The sequence below is a fragment of the Lissotriton helveticus genome, chromosome 7, assembly GCF_964261635.1.
Source record: "Lissotriton helveticus chromosome 7, aLisHel1.1, whole genome shotgun sequence".
NCBI classification, from domain to species: Eukaryota; Metazoa; Chordata; class Amphibia; order Caudata; family Salamandridae; genus Lissotriton; species Lissotriton helveticus.
The window spans coordinates 1,590,695,450-1,590,712,886 of record NC_136068.1 but is presented as its reverse complement, the minus strand read 5'-3'; the positions used below and the strand labels follow the sequence as shown (position 1 = coordinate 1,590,712,886).

Here is a 17,437-nt window from a genome sequence, read left to right as displayed (position 1 = left end):
GGGCAAGTTGGTCTAGGATAGAGGACATGGTTGTGTTGTAGTGGGATGTGAGGTCTGTTGTGGAGAGACCAACCTGGGGGGTGGGGAGGAGAGTGGTTATTTTTTCTTCCAGGTCATCCATGTTGATCTGTGTTAGGTTTCTTGTCCATGTGGGAGGGTCTTGGATGGGAGGTTGGCGCATGATCGGTTGGGAGATGCGGAATAAGATTATGTGGTGGTCTGACCAGTCGACAGGTAGGATGCGGTCTAATGTGATTACGTTATGTTGGGCGATGATGGCATCCAGAATTGCACCTTTGTTGTGGGTTTCTTCTGAGCAGTACTGGGTGAGGTCGTTGCTCTGTAATAGTTCGTTCAGGTTTTGTATTGGTGCGCTGTTTAAATCATTCCAGTGCATGTTGAGGTCTCCAAGAATTAGGTTGTTGCTGTCTCGTAGAGAGCAGTGGGCGACCAGGTCTGAGAAGTGTTCCATGAACGAGGGGGTGTTGCCAGGAGGGTGGTATAGGAGATGACAGAGTAGTGAATTATTGTTACTGGTGATAATGTTGGTGGCTAGGCATTCGAAGGAGTTGTAATTGAACGTGTCAATTTCCGTCACAGATAGGTTGTTGTTGTGAATGATTGCTAGTCCCCCACCTTTCTGGTCTGGCCTATCTTTGTTGATTATAGAGAAGCCCGGGGGTACAAGCATATCCATGATTGGAGGAGAGGTGTCGTTCAGCCAAGTCTCGGTGATGAAGGCTATATCAATGCCATGTTTGAGGATGGATTCCGCTAACTCCGTGGCATGTTTAGTAGCTGACCTGCAGTTAATGAGCATGCAGTTGGTCAGGGGTGACTCTTTTTTTGGTTCGTTCATGAGGGGGATAGTTGGGATGTTGATGAGGGAGGGTGGGGGTCTAGGGAGTTTCCGGATGGGGTGATCACTTCTGAGTCCAGTGATTACTTGGATCGAGGACTGGGGGGTGTGCGAAGATGGGGTGGTGTACGAGGAGGCCAGCTCGGTCGCTTCGACAGGCGTTATGGCTTCCATAGTTCTATTGGGTCTTGTAGTTCGGTTCGAGAGGGGGGGTGGGGTACAGCTGGGCCGCGGAACCTTCGGAGTGGTTTGGTGAGAGAGGTTGGGGTGATAGGGGTCACGTGGGGGTTTAAAGACGGCACATGACATGTGGCGAGGTTGCTTAGGATGACTTTCAGGTCCTGTATTATAGTAGCCACGTGGCTTTCAATCAGGGCGAGTCGGCGCCCTGTCTCTTCTTGGGGAGGAGTGGGGGGGATTTTGGTGAGGTCTTCACGGAGGGGCAAAGATCTGAGAGTGTTTGGCTTACTTTTGGTGGTTGTTGTGTTGTCGGTCTGGGTTGTGGTATTGGAGGGAGGGAGGGTGGGTGGGGTCATGATGTGGTGGTTGGTTTCTTATAAGAGTGGGGGGGCGCTTGGGAGACGTAGCTTGGGTGTTGTGGTCGCCCGGTAATGCTCGAAGTCGAGACGGAGCGTGAGTGTTGGTGGGGGCGGGTGGGGGTATGGCGTGGATGTTCTGGTGGGGGGACTGGTTGTCGAGGAAGGGGGGGACCGATGGGAGGGGAGGCTGCGTGCAGGTGAGGGTAGTCCTCAGAGAGGGAAAGAGGAGATCGAATGACTCCAGGTTGATATTGTTGGCTTGAATCAAGACTGTGCCATTGGAGTAAATGGTCACAAAGGTGTTCCCACAGCGCGCCTTCCGGTTAGGGGTGGAGAAAGATAGTTTGCAGCTATGGGGAGTACTGATGGTTTTGGAGATGTGGAGTTGTGCTCTCAGGATGGAATTCCACCTGTCGGGGCTTTCCGTGTGAAAGATTAGGTCCATTTTTACTTGGCCTTTGGTGGAACAATGGTAAAGGTCAGCAAAGAGTGATTCGGGGAATTGCCTGATCAGTTTGTGTTTGAGGTTTTTTTTCACTTTAGGAGAGAGGTTGGGGGGGAGACTGATCAGGAAGGAGTTCGGGCCGTACGGTTTAACGTAGGGTGAGGTGAGGGGGTTGGGGGAGAATGACATGTTGAAAGGTGTGTCGTTTAAGACGTCGGTTGGGCTGATTATTGTCTGGGTCTTTGCGGCCTAGGTGCGTTATGGTAGTACCTGGGACAAGTGGTTGTAGTGGGGGACGGGACTACTAGCGAGGTCGGACCACTTCTGTAAGGGTTGTGTTGGGTGGATGCTCAATATGAGGCCTGAGGGGGTAGGGAGAGAGGGAACGGAGAGGCTTGGGATGATCTGGTTTCTGACGTTGGAGTCTGAAATTAAGGGCACCACCAGCCTTTGATAGGTGAGTGGATGAGAACTGAGCTGCAGTGGGGGGATGCAGCGGCTGCTTTAATATCAATGCTGGCACTAGTGTTAACTGCTCTTGGGGTTTCCAGATCTGTAGCGAGACGTTAGAGTGGCCCCTGGTGACCCCTAGTTCCTCTCTTCACATACTTCTCCTGAGAGCTTGGTAGTACAGGCCGCTTGTTCCAACAGGTCAGCAGGTTCATTTCCTCAAGTACCAGCAAACAAAGACTCAAAGAAATTAGACCAATCTGCTAAAAAGATTTTCTCATCAAGTAGCATGGCTTTGAAATCTACTAATGCTACTTGTCTGCTAGGGAGGTATGTACATGCTTTGATGGACTCTGTTAAGCAACTGTCATCTAAGCTTCCTGAGGATGATAGGAAAAACTTTAATGAGGTAGTCTCCGACACTCAAGCTGCTGCCCGATTAGTCATTCAGAGTGGTATGGATACGGCGGACTCTGTTGCCAGAATTATGGGTTCTACTATTGCCACCAGAAGGGCTGCATGGTTAAAATCTTCTGACTTTTCAGCAGACGTTCAATCCACTTTGATGGACTTGCCTTTTGATGGGACAGGCCTTTTTGGGAAGAAGGCGGATGTGGCTTTGGAAAGATTCAAACATAGCCGGGCTACTGCAAGGTCTTTGGGTCTCCAGGTAAGAGGTTCTACCACTAAGAAGTTTAGAGGATTTGGTAGATCCTCCTTTCGTCCCTTCAGACAAGGCCAGCAACAACAGCAGCAGCAACAGAACCCTCTGTACAAGTCTTATAGAGGTAGACAGAAGGGTCGTGGACGTCAAGTCTCCTCTTCCTCTACTTCCTCCAATAATACCCAACCCCCTCCTACATCAGCAAAGCAGCCCTAGATCCACCATTCTGGATCATGCGGGTCCGGTAGGGGGTCGGCTTACTCATTTTCTACGGGATTGGGAATCGGTTACATCAGATCTTTGGGTTCTCAATCTCGTAGAAAATGGGTATGCACTTCCTTTTCAGGAGTTCCCTCCCAATTACCCTCCTTGTCAAGGTTATTGTTCGGAGGACCACCTTCTTCTCCTGCAGGAAGAAGTCCTGGCACTGTTCAGAAAGGGTGCGATAGAGGTGGTTCCGGAGCAGGAGAGGGGTCAGGGATGCTACTCCCGGTACTTCCTGATACCCAAGAAGGATGGCAGGCTTCGGCCAATCCTGGACCTCAGGATTTTGAACCTCTATCTCAAACAGGAGAAGTTCAAAATGCTCACACTTGCACAGGTTCTTCAAGCGCTGATGGAAGAAGACTGGATGGTGTTGATCGACTTGCAGGATGCGTATTTTCACATCCCCATTCTGAAGTCGCACAGAAAGTATCTCCGTTTTACGGTGGGATCGCAACACTACCAGTTTGCGGTCCTTCCTTTTGGGCTTACTACTTCGCCTCGAGTTTTCACCAAGGTGATGGCAGTGGTGGCTGCGCATCTCAGAAGATCGGGGGTTCCTGTGTTCCCCTATCTAGACGACTGGCTGATCTAAGCGGAGTCGCCGGAGAATGTGCTTCATCATCTGCAAGAGACAACTCAGTTGTTGCACAGGTTGGGTTTTTCGATAAATGTACCCAAGTCTCACCTGGTGCCCTCCCAGCGCAACCTGTTCATAGGTGCGGTACTGGACACTACTTTATGTCGTGAATTCCCTCCACCTCAAAGGATTCGCGACATACAGGAAATGATTCCTTTATTCTACAATGGAGCGGTTGTTCCAGTCCTGAAGGTCCTTCGTCTGCTCGGTCTGATGGCTTCTTGCATTCTGTTGGTCAATCATGCACGCTAGCACATGAGGGCACTCCAGTGGTGCCTCCGCAGGCAGTCGTATCAGCACAACGGAGATCTCGGAGTCAGTGAGGATCTCCAGAGAAACTGCAGCGGATCTGTCTTGGTGGAGCGTGGAAGGCAATCTGTCACAAGGAAAGCCTTTTCAACTTCCTCCATCAGTGGCCACAGTAATAACGGATGCATCCACTCTCGGGTGGGGTGCTCATCTGGGGGACCTGGAGATCAAAGGTCTTTGGTCTCCAGAGGAAAGGTTGCTGCACATCAACCTTTTGGAATTGCAGGCGATACGTCTGTCGCTCAAGGCCTTCCTCCCTTCCCTTCGCGGTCAGTCGGTTCAGGTCCTGACGGACAACACGACCGCGATGTGGTACATCAACAAGCAGGGAGGTGTAGGGTCGCAGTGTCTCTGCAGAGAGGCTCTGCGTCTCTGGTCCTGGGTTCAGGATCACCAGATTTGTCTGATGGCAAATCATCTGGCCGGAGTTCTGAACGTTCATGCAGACAGTCTCAGTTGGCAGTTCTCTGCCGACCACGAGTGGAGGCTTCACCTGGAGGTGGTTCACGACATCTTTCAGATGTGGGGGACTCCTCAGGTGGATCTGTTTGCCACTCACGAGAATGCTCACTGCCCGTCATTCTGCAGTCTCCAGTTTCCGATGCAAGGAGCTTTGGGGGACGCGTTTCAGTTGAGTTGGGAAAATCAACTCCTTTACGCGTTTCCTCCCATACCCTTGATTCCTCGGGTTCTGAGGAAGATTCGCCAGGACCGGGCCCAAGTCATATTGGTCGCCCCGGATTGGCCAAGAAGGGTGTGGTACACAGTCCTTCTCCACCTCTCCTCTCAGCCGCCGCTCCGTCTCCCTCACAGGGCAGACCTCCTCTCTTAGATGGAGGGGCAGGTTCTACACCCCCACCTCCAGACATTACACCTTCATGCCTGGAGATTGAACGGGGCAACTTGAATTCTTTTTCTCTCCCTCACGATGTGGTGGATGTCATTCTTTCTGCCAGGCGTGACTCCACTAAGTCCATTTATTCGTATAGGTGGTCTAAATTTGTCTCTTGGTGTAGGGAGAGGGACGTTGACCCTTTGAAGGCTCATTTGTCTGACATTTTGGAGTTTGCTCTTTCTCTGGCGCAGCAAGGATTTGCTGTTGCCACGGTCAAGGGGTATCTTTCGGCTTTGTCGGCATTTCTCTGTTTGCCAGATCAGCCTTCTCTTTTTAAGTCTCCTGTGGTTTTAAGATTTTTGAAGGGACTCACTAATAGATTCCCTCCTACTCCTTTTGTTGTTCCTCATTGGGATTTGAATCTTGTGCTGACCTATTTGATGGGTTCTCCCTTCGAACCCTTGCACAAGTGTCCCATGAGACTTCTTTCTTTTAAAACGGTCTTCTTGGTTGCAATCACCTCGGCAAGGAGGGTGAGTGAGCTTCAGGCTCTTAGTTCTAAGCCCCCGTTCCTGACCGTTCATGCTGAAAGATTGGTTCTTAGGACCAGGGCTGCTTTTCTGCCTAAGGTCGTAACTCCCTTCCATCTAGGACAGTCCATTACCCTTCCTACCTTCTATCCTCCCCCTCACCCGTCTAAGGAGGAAGAGAGACTGCACCGTCTGGACCCTAAGAGGGCAGTGTCTTTTTATCTGGACAGAACTAAAGACTTCCGGATGGACGACCAGCTGTTTATTGGTTTTGCTGGCTGTAAGAAGGGCAGAGCGGTGCACAAGCGCACACTTTCCAGGTGGATAATCCTGTGCATCAAGATTTGCTACTCCTTGGCGGGTAAGGACCCTCCTGAGGGTATTAGAGCACATTCAACTAGAGCAAAGTCTGCAACATCTGCTTTGTCTAGAGGTGTACCTGTTGAGGACATTTGTAGAGCCGCGACTTGGGCCTCCCTCCACACTTTTGCGAAGCACTACTGCTTGGATACCAAGGTGAGGAGGGATGGCCACTTCGCGCGTTCTGTCCTCCAAGATTTCCTGGTGTAGCAGAGTGGACACCCTCCTCCGGGAGTGCGGACTGCTGTGGGACTCTATTCACAAGGTGAGGAATCCACACGGCAGATGTATCTATCAGAAGAACAAGTTACTTACCTTCGGTAACGCTTTTTCTGGTAGATACAATATCTGCCTGTGGATTCCTCACATGCCCACCCGTCTCCCCGTTGTTCACTCTGCTATACCTGGTTTTATGTGTGTATATTTTCTGCTATTTTGCTAATTTTGCTGCACACTTTGTGTGCGATTTTGATTTGTATGTACTGTGTACATTATATATTTGCATATTTGCTGTCGTTGGTCCGTCCGGGTGCCTCGAAGGCACGGAAAAAAGGGCGGAACTGACGTCATCAGGCCGACCTGGGTCTAATAAGGAGTCGGTGACGTCAGTCGGAGTCGCGCGCGATGCCGTGCTCCTGTGACGTCGTCCACGCCGGCGTGCTACGAAGAAAAATTCCGAACGTTGCTGACGCAAGGGGGATATTGAACAACAAACAAACTTAGAGGTCTAAATCAGAAACCTGATCTGAATATCTTTCAAAATACCTTCATGTCTAAAAAGTACATCAAGATAAAGAAGTGGCTAACAGTTATGAACAACAGACCAGATCGCCAAGAAAAGGGCCACCTGTAATTGCTAATCAAAACCCATTATGGATTCCCATCAGTAACTTGTATGGATCAATGTTTTCATTTGGTAATCCTGCCACGGTATTCTGTCTCTTGATCATTGAGACATACGGCATACCCCATCTTTGGCATGGGGTAATCCTACAATTACTAGATTAGACCAAATGATGATGATCTGATGGGAAAGTGCAGTGCAAAAAAATGAAGATGAATGTGATGGTTAAAACAGGATAGGGAGCTTTAACAAAAATTACTTTATTGGGCATAAGCCCCTTCCTTGTTAAAAACAAGAACAGTGCAACAACATAAACGCAGTTTAAACAAATAGCTGCGAGAGGACCAACATGTTTCAGCCTATTATGGGAGGAAACCCAAGGCTTTCGTCAGGGTCTCTGTTCTCAAAGAATGCTACTGCCAAATTAGTGAGAAACGTGTGAAAAAATTATAATAAAAAACACACAAGTGAATTAATAACAGTAAAGGATATATTTCTCCTACATCTGTTTCAATTCCTCCTTGGCACCTGGTGTGATCCAGTGTGCCCGGGGAAAGGACCTCACCTCTTCCTGGACCTGGCTCAGGTAAATGTGAGACCCCGCTCTGTCCGTCGTGTTCCCAAACGATGACTGAGTCAGGGGGATATTCACAAGGTGAGGAATCCACAGGCAGATATTGTATCTACCAGAAAAAGCGTTACCGAAGGTAAGTAACTTGTTCATTTGACCCAAAGGGGAATGAATAGACAAATCTTTTTCCAGAACACCTAAATTGTGCATTGGTTATAGATTGGTAGAAAAAGGTCCCAACACTCTAGATGAAAATGCTGTTTGTATGCTAGCTTATTGATACATCTACATATTGGAGGAGTTCAACTTCAGCCTGTTGCTGTTCATTCTTAGCCAGTTTTTGCCATATGGCCTTTAAATTTCTTTGCCTTTTTGCTCTCAACCTCATTGCAATGGAGAAGTAATTAGTTATTGTACCTACTTTTAAAAACTAAAGCAAACCTTTCTGATGAGATCTTCCAAAGTTTTCATTGACATTTTGAAGAAAATATCTCTGGGGAACTCCACACATAAGATGCTTTGTGAGAAATCTGATGGCAGAACAGGTAGCTTTGGAGACATTATTCAAAAGGGTAATATGTGCTTGAGTGTTTCATTGTGTTTTAGTTTGGTGTGACCTTTCAAATAACTGCATAACATGGTCTACATTAATATTGGAGAACATGGGTATTTTGGGGGCAAGCAACCAATCTGCAGTTATTCAACAAATGTTCAAACGCTGATTCTGAGAGAATTTGAAATTGAGTAAAATCCCAGAACATGAACTACATGCGAGGGGCATCAGGATATCCAGTCTGATCATCTGTGCCTTAGAGACAAAGTAATTAGATAAATGATTGCTTGAGCTTCAAACATATAAAGGCAGAGTCGAGTAAAGACCGACCTTGAATATGTTCTTTACCAGTAATATTCATGGGTAGTAGTATGCGGTTTACTGTTAATGCTCAAATATTTGTATAAAGTCCCTTTTTCTGTCATCAGTTAAATAAGAGGTTGCCATTAGCGTTCCTCTAGTCTATCGGGATCTGCCAGTTTACGGATGCCTTTTCTGAGATTAGCGGCCATTTTCAGCTTTGAAAGTCCCAAAATCTCAATTAAAAGTGTGGAATAGGAGTGTTAGTTAGTTACCTGAAATTGGTGAATTGGGGGTAACTGCTGCTTAGTTTTGGTGAAAAATCTGTGTAGCGGTCATTACCGCTACACAGATTAGCGGTAATGACAGTTCCACACAAGAGTTCAGGCTATCCAGTGTAGAATAGGGTTGCACAAGCAAACATCAACTTACAACTGAGAGGAAGGCCCAGAAGTTCAGTTCACCCTTAAAACAAAATCTACAGAAAATGTATTGTTCATCATTGCGTTTTTGTTGTACTATTCACTGTAGTATCTGTGATTTTGGACTGAGTGATCCCGACACTCGTTGTGTTTTCAGGTGGCTGAACTGCGCCAGAGACTGCAAACCTATGAGCTTGTTGGTGCAGAAATCCATGAAGAACATGCAGGGATTGTGCCAGAGGAGACAGGCCTTCAGGAGCAAGTACTCTGTAGGTAAGCACCACCAACCACTTTCAGCTGCTCATTTTTCCCTTTAATTTCAAAGTGCACTATGAATCAGCTTTTGAAATGCGCTGCTAATACATTAAATGAAATAGCTTAACTGGACGCTCTCAAGTCTCTCGTGAAAAATAGCAGTATTGCATACACTGCCAGCCCAGAACCATTTGGTTGGCAAAAGTAATTTATATTAGAATTGGTGAGGGTCCCTAAGGTGAGACTAGTAATGCACAGGTACATAAGACTTGAAGTCTAGTGGTAGGATCTATGTTTACCTGGTTCAGACAGTGTGAGGTTTTCTTGGGTGATATATATGATGGACATGTGAAGGACAGCTGCAGAAGATATGATGGATATTGGTGGTGGTACAAAAGTTAGGAAGGGTCCTCTCTCTCGGAATCAAGTTGTTAAAGGTTCGGGAAATCGCTGTATACAGGTACCTGGCCACTGTGCGAGTAGGTGTGTACACAGCTGAGTCTGCACATGCAGGTCTGTTTCTAAAACCGAGCAATAGTCAACTCTCTAGACACAAGGACTGACATCTTGGCTCGGCTGAAATCATTGGAGGCTGCAGGTCTGAAAGTGTTTAGCAACAATGAACACCGTATGCTGTAATGCTGCTCCAGTGCCTGGGAGCCGACACATTTCTCATTCTGTCTGCAGCAATTTCTAGTTGTAAAAGTCACACTTAGCAGAGGTGGCAGTGAGTATGGAGAGAAGGATGAATATATGTATTTTGCCCTTTCAAAACTTCATTCCTTATTGTGTAAACATTTATTGATGCAATTTGGGGTTTTACTGTATTGAATTTCGTTTCTTTGCAGAGCAATTAAGTTCTGGTTCCAGGGTTACGTAGTTTGTGTTTGTTTCCTTTCAGTCTGAGGGGGGACTGGTTTCTTGGTTTCCAATGTGGGGACCTGGTCCTGTCTGCATCTGGGGCTTTTCAGTTGGATTACTATTTATTAGCCTTGGGTTGTGAATATCCAGTTTTGCATTGCTATTGGCGGGTGGGGGGGGTGTTCTCTAGTCACTGTTGTGTAACATTAATTTACATTTTAATTGATTACAATCCTTACTTCTGGGATAAAAGAGATGAAGGCTAATTATCCTGATGTACATAGGAGCGGTAGGCAGGTAAAATTATCCACTGTATATTCTTATATTCTGATAGTGCTGATTATTTTAATCTGTTTCAGAAGTTTAAATGATCATCCTGTGCAGATTTTAGACCTCATTCCATGTTTGTATTCATTGTGTCTATTTTTTCTGCCCCACTGCTCAGTCTTGACGAGTCCACTCGAGATATACAAGTCACTCAGGAAGCAGAATGCGTGACACTCCAGGTAGCAGGTACCTGCGTAAGGGAATTTAGCACTCAAACATCAGCCCGAAAGTGTGACCAGAAGCCTGACTGGTTATCAGTGGATGTGAAAAAGGCAGAGCAGGTATGATGGCTATGCCCTTTTGGCAAATGCAGAGGGTGCTGCAGGCGCCAGATATCTTGTTTTTAAATGGTGTTTTTTGGTCCTCTGCCTTGAGGTGGTTACCACTAAGGATGAGTTCTATGGACATGGGATATTCCAGTTATATTGGGAAATATACAGTTGTTTACCACTAGTGTTAAATGGTGATCAGTACTAATGCACTTCAATTGGATAACCATCATACTCCCTCTGGACACTTGACTCTACTGGAGTAGTGAATTCAAATGGTCAAGGCTTAATGTAAGAGTGGCAGGTTTTCAAATCTCATATGTAGCCTGACACTGGAAACTGAATCCCCAGCTACTGCTGTAACGTTTGTGAATAATAAAACTTCATGCACAAAGAGGTAACATTGGGGACGTTATTAACTACTATAGAGGAAAGAATTAGAAACTTATCAGGATGATGTAATCAGAACAGATACCAGTGTTTGTATACTGGCCTCAATAGAGCAGAAGCATGAAAGTGAATAAAGTAATATATCCAGAATTAAGTGATATGTGTGGGCCTTCATTCTAGTAAGTTTCAATGTCTGGTAGGATGCAAGGCTGAGCAACTCAGTGGGTTGGAGACCCAGCGAATAAGTTCCAAAACTTTACTCTAAAAGTCCACTACACAACCTGTAATTGGGTCCACTCAAAATACAACAAAGTTCAAGATGGCAAAGGCTAGTTCACATAACATCTTGGCTGCCATTAGCAGGGTTACTGAAGCTTCAGTAATTTAGTTTCTGGTACCCATTCTGATCTCTTGCCTAAGTATGTGGACCTTGTTCATGCACAGTCATTTCCCATGGAAGGTATCACACTTCAGGGGCCCATGTCTTGGGAAGCGCCCATTTACCGTCTAGGTCTTCTGTATCTCATGTTACCCATAAGCTCGACCTGTTGGGACTGGGGGCTTAGATGTTAGTACAAGAGCCCTACGTAAGACTCTGTGGCTCTAAAATCTCAAAGGCAAGCCACATGGTTCTTAATTAGTTCTGTAGTAGACAAAACAGCTGCAGCCAATGAGGCACTGCACAGATACCTAAAGTGAAGAAATAAAGCCTCTGGCCTCAATGTGGGCAAAGAGACACTTCCCGAGTCAAGATTTGTGCGAACTCACTAAATTTTCATTTCTCGAAAATATACCTTTAGGTCCTTGGCCGTAGGTCAAGCTTGTTGCTTCTGGGGAGATTTTGGCCAACTGATTTGCGACAGCTCGTTGTGACTCACAGATGCTCACAGAGCTGACTTTAATCAAATCCACTGAGGATGTCAGGGCGGCACTGGACAGAGGAGGGAAGGCTATTCTGATCTTATTAGATCTGTCAGCAGCCTTTTACACGGTCCATCACAAGGTCTTGATGGGCCGGTTGTCGGACATAGGGGTTCAAGGAGCTGCGTGGGACCTTATGCGGACGTTCCTGTCGGAACGCTCTTAAACAGTGGACCTAGACAATTCTGTTCATAATCTTTCTCCCTCCCCTGTGGGGTACCACAAGGATCATCATTGAGCCCACCTCTTTTTAATATATATGTGATCTCCTTAGCAACTTTGATTAGATCATATGGCTTTCAGATAAGTTCATATGCAGACGACACACAAATAGTGTTCTCAATCTCTCATGGTCAGGAGAAGGAAACTGGGGCTCGCTTTCACAATTGCATGAAGGCCATCTCCGGCTGGATGACGGCCAATTGCTTGAAATTATACTCTGGCTAAACAGAGGTCCTTTTATTTGGAAACAACCCCAATATCTGGACGCCAGAGTGGTGGATAGACTATCTGGGCACTTGCCCATCGCCCACCAGGAAAGCAAAAAACTTGGGAGTGATTATGGACAATAAACTCTTGTATGGCGACCACGTAAGCATGGTGGTCTCGGCTGGTTTCCTAATCCTTAGGAAAATAAGGAAAATAAAGTTCTTTCTCCCCAGGAGCAGTCTTAGGACTGTGATCACAGCCCTTATTATGCCAAAGATCGACTACTGTAACAGTCATCTGCTAAATACTCAAAAAAGCATATCAATAGACTGAAAATCCACAAAATGCTGCAGCAAGATTAGTCACAGGCACTCCCAAATTTGTCTCTTTAAAGAAAGAACTGGCTCAAATTCATTGGCTCCCTGTGAGGTTAAGAGTATGTTTTAAGGACCTTTTCTTGGCCTTCAAAGCCCTCAATGGAGTTGGCCCCAATCATTTGAGGCAGAAATTTAAGTGGTATGTGCCTATTAGAAATCTTCGGTCTACAGGAGCCAAACTAGTTGTAAACCCTCCGATCAAAAAGGCCAGCTGGGGCGGCAGAAGTTTCATCACTGGCACCTCCAAAGCTTGAAACGAGCTTCCACTCTACTTTAGGAACTCTCCAGATATCCTCTCATTCAGAAGGGGGCTGAAAACATGTCTCTTCACTCAATAATTTCTCTCTTTTGGACCTCCAGCAGGCATGCGCAGCGCCAGGACACCCCAGGGTAACTGTGCACTATATAAGCTCCATTAACATAACTTAACACTCCCCATGCAAGCTTTTATTTTCAGTTGGGTCTTCCTCCTAGTCATAAGCGTGCTGTTCTGCCCACTAGCTGAACGTCTCCTCTTAAGCTGATCACAGTAATGGGGTTTTCTGAAGTCTAAAATTTGTTGCCAGTGTCTAAGGAATGATGGTAGCAGGACCCTATTCAGATTTATTGTCTCAGTGCTGGTGCAAGAGAGTCACTTCTCGAAGTTCAAAGTGCTTGATATAGGTGTCAGTACTTATTGTACTTTTAGGGTACTGGTGGAAAGAAAGGTACAGATTGGCTAGCTTGAATTAACAAAGATTTCGAATTCCTGATCCTGTCTTGTATTCAAGGAGCAGGTTTACACAATTGAGAGACTGACTGTAAAGGGACATCTCACAACCAGTTGCATCCTTGCCTCAACTAGAGGACTGATGATGGTAATTCTCATGACTGCAGAGCCACCTGTTGCCTGCTTTATGTAAATCAGTATAGCTCCTCAAGGAAGAAATTGGTTTGGAGTTGCTTGTAGTCCCTTCTAGAGGGGGCCTTGCCTGGGAGTTCGGGATGTACTCACTTACGCGGTCAGGCAACTCCAACCTCTGACAATTTATAAATGTGGTAACTTTGCTTTCACTGCACAACCTTTCCAGAGCATTATTGCTTGTATTCTGCCCAGACAATCCATAGTTTTCTCCTACCGCTATGTCTTAGGATCCAACTTTGAAATTTTTGAATTTTGTGCTACACGTTTATAGATGAAGAAGGTGCCTGTTAAAAGTATTTGCCAGGAGAAAATTGTTTTTGGTATAGGTTTACCTGTAAATTGTTCATACCTACCTATCATTGTTATTCTGATAGATACATCTGCCAGTGGATTCCTCACCTTGTGAATATCCCCTTGCGTCAGCAACATCCGGAAATTCTTTTTGTAGCTTTGCGCCGACGTGGACGTGGACGACGTCATAGAGGCACGGCATCGCACGCGACTCCGCTGACGTCACTGACACTACAATAGGCCCCGCCGGCGTGATGACGTCCGCTCCCTTTTTTCCGCGTCGTCGACGCTACCGGTTTCGGGGAATCTCTGTGGCCTCTTAGTAACTTTGTTGCTATTTTCTTCATATTTCTGTTTCTTTGTTTCCTTTACGATATCGACGAAGAAGTCTGGCTTCAAGCCTTGCAGATAGTGTGGGAAAATGATGTCGATCACGGACCCACATGTAGATTGCATCTGGTGTCTAAGTTCTGATCATGATGTTGAAGAATGCTCTTCATGTCGGAAGATGAACCCAAAGGCTCTGTGAGAGAGGGAGACCAAACTTCTGGTGGCGAAGCTAAGAGGTGACAAAGGAAAAAAGTCTTCGAGGTCTCGTTGGAGAAGGTCGAGGTAGAGATCGGCTTCGAGATCAAGGCCTCGAGAGGAGTCGTCTTCGAAGTCTTCATCAGATCATGCTTCGAAGTCAAGGAACATGAGTCCCGACGTCACTCCGGTAGGGACTCGGACTCGAGGTCGAAGTCACCCAAGAAGGTACGTTCGAAGGTGGTTCCTCCGGAGGAGGACTTGGATCCGGAAGGTGAGGCTTCGCCTTCGGAGTCGCAGGTTCCGTCTCCGTCTCCGGTACGATCTCCGGCGCCGTCCCCGGCCCGTGAGGATGAGGAAGAAGTTCCAATGGGTGAGAATTCTGCGCCTGTGGAAGAGCCGAATTCGGAACCACCTCAAGGTCAGCCCGAGGGACTTCAGCCACCATTTCTGGCCCCGGGCCAAGACCCATCAGCGTTTTTGAACGCTATATATGGTGTATTTTCAAGGGCATGGTACCCCTCTGGTGCGCCTTCGGGTCCCATGGGTCCATTAGCCTTCAATTTAGGTGTTCCGCACTCCTATGCTCCGGCACCTTTTTTGCCAATCATGCCGGCTCAGACACCGCCATGGCAATACCCGGCTCCGCCGAGGTCGTCGACGCCGATACCGGCGTAGTCTGCTCCAAGTCGACCTCGAGACCAAGTCACTTTGCCATCGGATTCGATACCGACGTCGGTTCCGGCTCCGTCGGAGTCGTTGGTGGGTCCGACGGCGTGGCGTGTGAAGGAAAGGTCCAGGAGAGAGGCTCAGCGCCTCATAGAAGAGCAGAGGTATACAGAAGCTCAAGCTGAAATGGAAGAAGGTGAGCTTGAGGATGACTGTTTTGAAAAACTGGCGGAGGCTAGTGGCCTGGAGTTTTCTCCCGAGTGGGAGTTACCTTCTGTGTCTGATGCCCCTTCGAAAGACGTCCAGCCTTATCACATGGTTATGAGAAAGGCTGCGGAACTTTTGAATTTGTCTCTTCCTACAGTAGAATTTAAGTCCAATCTACTAACTGAGGTTCTGCATTCACCCAGTTCTGTGGGGAACCGTTATTCCCCTTTAATGAAGCTCTAACGGAGCCTATTATGGAAGTTTGGAAAAAGCCACTTACAGCACCGGCAGTTTCCAGGAGTGTGGCAAGAAGGTACAGGGTCGCTCCTGAGGACCCTGCTTTTCTGACTTCTCATCCTTCACCTGAAAGTTTAGGAATCCAGGCGGCCTGTTCCAAAAAGACTGAGAGTGCATTTCCTCAAGTGCCTGGGGATAAGGATGCAAAGAAACAAGATCAGGTTGCTAAAAAGACCTTTTCTTCTACGAGTATGGCATTAAAGTCAACCAATGCCACTTGCCTTATGGGGAGATACGTACATGCCCTCATGGATTCACTGCGTCTTCTGGCACCTGAGATCCCTGATGACAGCAGGAAGGATTTTGAAGAAGTGCTAACGGATGCACAGGCAGCAGCTCGTCAGGTGATACAAAGTGGGCTCGACACTGTGGATTCGGTGGCACGCATCATGGGTACTGCGGTTGCCACAAGAAGATCAGCTTGGCTGAAATCTTCTGATTTTTCAGCGGATGTTCAGGCTGCTTTGTTAGATCTGCCGTTTGATGGAGCTGGACTCTGGTAAAAAAGCTGATACAGCCGTAGAAAGATTTAAGGACAGTAGGGCTACTGCCAAATCTTTAGGGCTTCAGACCAGGGGTTCTTCTACTAGGAGGTTCAGAGGATTCGGACGCTTTTCCTTCCGCTCCTATCGGCAAGGTCATCAGCAGCAGCAGAATCCCTTGTACAAGTCGTACAGGTGTAGGCAGAGAGCTCGCCCTAGAGGTCGTCAGGCCTCCTCCTCCGCCTCCTCCTCCTCCTCCTCCTCCACCTCTTCCAACCCCCCAGCCTCAGAAAAGCAGCCCTAGATCTGCCATTCAGGATCATGTGGGTCCGGTGGGGGGGTCGGCTTACCCACTTTCTACGGGATTGGGAATCGGTTATGTCGGATCTTTGGGTTCTCAATCTCGTAGAAAATGGGTATGCTCTTCCCTTTCGGGAATTTCCTCCCAATTACCCTCCTTGCCAAGGTTTTTGCACGGAGGAACACCTCTTACTTCTGCAGGAGGAAGTACAGACACTATTAAGAAAGGGTGCGATAGAGGTGGTTCCAGAACAGGAAAGGGGTCAGGGATGCTACTCCCGGTATTTCCTAATTCCCAAGAAGGATGGCAGACTTCGTCCAATCCTGATCCCAGGATCTTGAATCTTTATCTGAAACTAGAGAAGTTCAAGATGCTCACTCTTGCGCAGGTTCTTCAAGCGCTGCTGGAGAAGACTGGATGGTGTCGCTCGACTTGCAGGATGCGTATTTTCACATCCCAATCCTGAAGTCGCACAGGAAGTATCTCCGTTTTACGGTGGGATCGCAACATTATCAGTTTGCAGTCCTTCCTTTTGGAATTACTACTGCGCCTCGAGTCTTCACCAAGGTGATGGCGGTGGTGGCAGCACATCTCAGAAGATCGTGGGTACCAGTATTCCCCTATTTGGACGACTGGCTGATCAAGGCAGAGTAATTCTGCAGGAGACAACTCCGTTGTTCCGGTTGGGTTTTTCGATAAATGTACCCAAGTCTCACCTGGTGCCCTCCCAGCGTATCCTGTTCATATGTGCTGTACTGGACACAACTGTATGTCATGCATTCCCTCCTCTACAAAGGATTCGCGACATACAGGAAATTATTCCTTTATTTTACAATGGAGCGGTAGGTGCCAGTCCTGAAGGTCCTTCGTCTGCTCGGTCTGATGGTTTCTTGCATACTGTTGGTCAACCATGCACGCTGGCACATGAGGGCGCTCCAGTGGTGCCTCCGCAGGCAGTGGTATCAGCACAGCGGAGATCTCGGGGAGTCAGTGAGGATCTCGAGAGAAACTGCAGCGGATCTGTCTTGGTGGAGCGTGGAAGGCAATCTGTCACAAGGAAAGCCTTTTCAACTACCTCCATCGGTTGCCACAGTGATAACGGATGCATCCACCCTAAGGTGGGGTTCTCATCTGGGGGATCTGGAGGTCAAGGGTCTTTGGTCTCCAGAGGAAAGGTTGCTTCACATCAACCTTTTAGAGTTGCGGGCCATACGTTTGGCACTCAAGGCCATCCTCCCTTCCCTTCGCGGTCGGTCGGTTCAAGTCCTGACGGACATTACCACCGCGATGTGGTATGTCAACAAGTAGGGAGGAGTGGGGTCGCAGTGTCTCTGCAGAGAGGCTCTG

At 47.4% G+C, this 17,437-nt stretch overlaps 1 protein-coding gene across 5 annotated transcripts in view; it reads left to right on the top strand.

Moving 5' to 3' along the window:
* The window catches only part of LOC144770552 (kinesin-like protein KIF18B), a 411,545-nt gene that overhangs the window by 152,563 nt on the left and 241,545 nt on the right, over window positions 1–17,437 (top strand). For all 5 annotated transcript variants that reach the window (XM_078655159.1, XM_078655158.1, XM_078655157.1 and 2 more), the window contains 2 exons: window positions 8,743–8,858; window positions 10,147–10,309. In XM_078655159.1, the coding sequence (XP_078511285.1) occupies window positions 8,743–8,858; window positions 10,147–10,309 (279 nt within the window). The remainder of the gene's footprint in view (window positions 1–8,742; window positions 8,859–10,146; window positions 10,310–17,437) is intronic.